This window comes from Anneissia japonica, unplaced genomic scaffold, assembly GCF_011630105.1.
Source record: "Anneissia japonica isolate Jap-2015-1 unplaced genomic scaffold, ASM1163010v1 scaffold2003_len1103335_cov173, whole genome shotgun sequence".
NCBI lineage: Eukaryota > Metazoa > Echinodermata > Crinoidea > Comatulida > Comatulidae > Anneissia > Anneissia japonica.
In genome coordinates, this window is record NW_022758706.1 from 319,823 (window position 1) to 323,010 (window position 3,188).

Genomic DNA, 3,188 nt, shown 5'->3' on the forward strand with positions numbered 1-3,188 from the left:
TGGAACATTCAAGTATCTGGAGGTCTCGTACGAGTGTGAGTAATTGTGTAGTTTAAGTTTGTTCAATTTTGAAAATTTAAAGTTGTGGCTGGGCTTCTGGGGAGCTACGACCAATGGCACCGAGAGGCCGGGGAAACCGAGGAAAGTACACCGGGGCCCGGGCCTTGCAGGGGCCCAGAATAACTAGGTAAAAAATAATAAAACAAAATAAAATAAATTAAAAAAATTATTAAACGTATGCATTCATCTAGTATCATTCATGTGCTTTCTCCACGAGGATTGCAAAAATAAAGCCGACAGTTCATCGATGAAATCTGGTAAAATCGCTTCTGATTTTTTTAATGAATATTTTCATGACCTTTACTAGTCTAGATTTTATGTTTACAATGTATTAAATATTAAATTCTTTACAAAAATAAAGAAATAAAAATTATTAAACGTTCATCCAGTACAATTAATGTTTTTCCCACGAGAATTGTAAATGAAGCTGACCGTTTATCGATGAAAGCTGGCTGGTAATTAATCGCTTCTCATTTATTTTCATGAATATTCTATTACTCTAGAGTTAATGTTTACTTTATCAAATAGAAAATTCTTTACGTCGTTAATTAATAATTATAAAAAGCTTGGACCCTGAACATCATCAATATACATACAGGCTAGGCAATCCAGCATTTGAAGTTTAAACAAATTGCAAACAAAGGTTTTTCTTTTTTTAATCAAATACATATAATGAGGGGATGAAATTCCAGAAATCACACCTCGGCCACACCTCGGTAACTTACATGCAAATTAACTAAAATATGCAAATATGGTGAAAAATATAGTGCTCTTATATCTTGGCAACCGCTGGTCGCATAGAGTTGCTTTCTGTTTCAAATTAATCAAAACACGCATGTTTCTATTTACTCTAATGGAACATTTGCCTCAAAAATGAACGGAAATGCTACAATTGACCTCTGACCCTATATTCACTGAATTTGCATCTAGCTAATGAACATAGAAACTTACTTTAGGTCTCAAATCTTTCAAATGCATGTTTCTTTGCGTCATATTAGTAGAAGGGATGGAAATCTATAATCACATCACGGTCACGTATACTCTTCATATGCAAATTAGCTCTTAATTATGCCAATTAATAATGAAAACATAGGAATCCCATATCTTGGCAACCGCTGGTCAAACAGAGTTGCTTTCTGTTTCAAATTAATTAGAACATGCATGTTTCCATTTGCTCTAATGAAACATCTGCCTAAAAATGAATGGAAATGCTACAATTGACCTCTGACCTTATATTCACTGAATTTGCATATCTCTGTGGCAATGTACAGTACATAGAAACTTATTTTAGGCCTCAAATTACTCAAATGCATGTTTCTTTACATTATATTAATAGAAGGGATTAAAATCTATCCTACTGTTCATATTCAAATTAGCTCTTAATTATGCAAATTTTAAGAATGAAAATATAGCGTCCCATATCTTGGCAACTACTGGTCGCAGGAAGTTGCTTTCTTTTTAAAATTATTCGGAACATGTATGTTTCTATTCACTCTAATAGAAAATTTGCCTTAAAAATGACCGGAAATGCTACAACTCACCTTTTACCTTATTTATATTCACTGAATTTGTAACGAAGTTCCCATCTCACGAAGTGACAATTCCATATTTCAGCTTAATTGGGGGAAAAATAATGACGTTTACTGTCGTTTTTTTCACTGAATCTTTGTTATTCCGACCAAATGGCAATGTTTAAGTTGTGGTTTTTTATGGAACACCAAAAGAGGAACATTAAACGTATGCAATTCCGCATCCGGTTTCATATGGAACGCCAAAAAGGCAACTTTCAAACACAGTTTTCAGTACAATAATTATATAATTTTCGCCTTCCCATCCCACGATTCTAGTGTTAAGCTTGGTTTTTATACAATCGCTTTACGCTATCGCCGACAGCTTCCAGTGAAGCTGATTGATCGGTCGAATCGGGGAGCCTTCCTGATTTCGGCGGGGACTGCATGCAATACGTCTATTGCACTGAAAACACTGTAGCGGCATTGTAGCAAGCGACTGTATAGAAAGCTTTATATATATTTTGAAATTCAAGGGTTTTGTTCTCACGACAACGCTTTTCACATTATTTTAGCTATACTGAAATTTAGTCCACCACAATTCTATCTTTGTAAGTCTGATTTGGTGGATGGTTATGTAAAGTTATAAATAAATATAGTGTCTTGCACAATAAATGGACATAATATTAATTATTTATTACGGTAATTCTCTTTTACAGGTGTGTGGTAGTGGAGCTACTGAAGGATGTGATCGACCGCGTTTAATGACAACAAAAAAGAAAACAATTAAAACTTTGATAATGCTATTTTTTTAGCAATAAAGAGTCCTACCAATATTTTTTATAACCTGTTTTTTCGTCTGTAAGTTTAATATTGTTGGATAATATAGATAATGGTACCTTTGATCTTTTGAAAGGGTATGTTGCTGTCCCTGGTAAAATATAATAGTTCATAGATCATGCTCTTCCTCAGTAATTAGGCTAAATTCCCATTTAGGCCTGTTTTCACGCGCATTCGCTTTACATAATAAGTTATGTTTTCAACCAGAACCCTATCTTCTGTAATTGTCAATTCATTTGGTGCCTCTTTTTTTCGAACTGTTTTCCTTATTTTAACGTATGAGGCCCTGATCGATAAAATCGGTCTCGCTGATGAAGTCAAACTTTTTACTAGGAAAATCAAGATTTTTGCAGAGAATCAAGGAACATTAGTGATTCATCATGCATTAAAGCCCTTTCACGTCTGTTCAGGTTCAAGTTTCAGTTTTTTGATAACTGTTCAAATCTAAAGTACAATCCCGTTCCCAGTTATTCATGTTTTTTTTTTTTTTATAAATTTAACTGTAATTCGTATTAAGATACAAAATACAATAGTTTCATCATGGTTTAAAATGTTCTGTATAATGAATAAACTGCTATAAAACAATATAATGTTCATTTTGATTCTTTAATTCCATAGAAATTTCACTTGATTTATACATTATTATTTGAGAGCAAACGGGCTGAGGTCACATACTGTAAGATAACCATTTATATCGTAAGGTTCTTCCCTAATCACAACACTTGTACCCCCCACATAATATCACAGGTCCACACTGCCCCCCCCCCCCCCAGAAATATT

General features: G+C 33.8%; 1 protein-coding gene across 3 annotated transcripts in view; it reads left to right on the top strand.

The window, feature by feature from the left end:
• The window catches only part of LOC117125405 (L-rhamnose-binding lectin ELEL-1-like), a 20,941-nt gene extending 18,324 nt beyond the window's left edge, over positions 1–2,617 (top strand). For 2 of the 3 annotated variants that reach the window (XM_033271920.1, XM_033271922.1), the window contains one exon: positions 2,288–2,617. In XM_033271920.1, the coding sequence (XP_033127811.1) occupies positions 2,288–2,298 (11 nt within the window). In that variant the 3' untranslated portion in view covers positions 2,299–2,617. Of the gene's footprint in view, positions 1–6; positions 36–2,287 lie in introns of all 3 variants that reach the window. The other variant, XM_033271921.1, reaches the window with a different exon arrangement.
• The last annotated feature ends 571 nt before the right edge of the window (positions 2,618–3,188 follow it).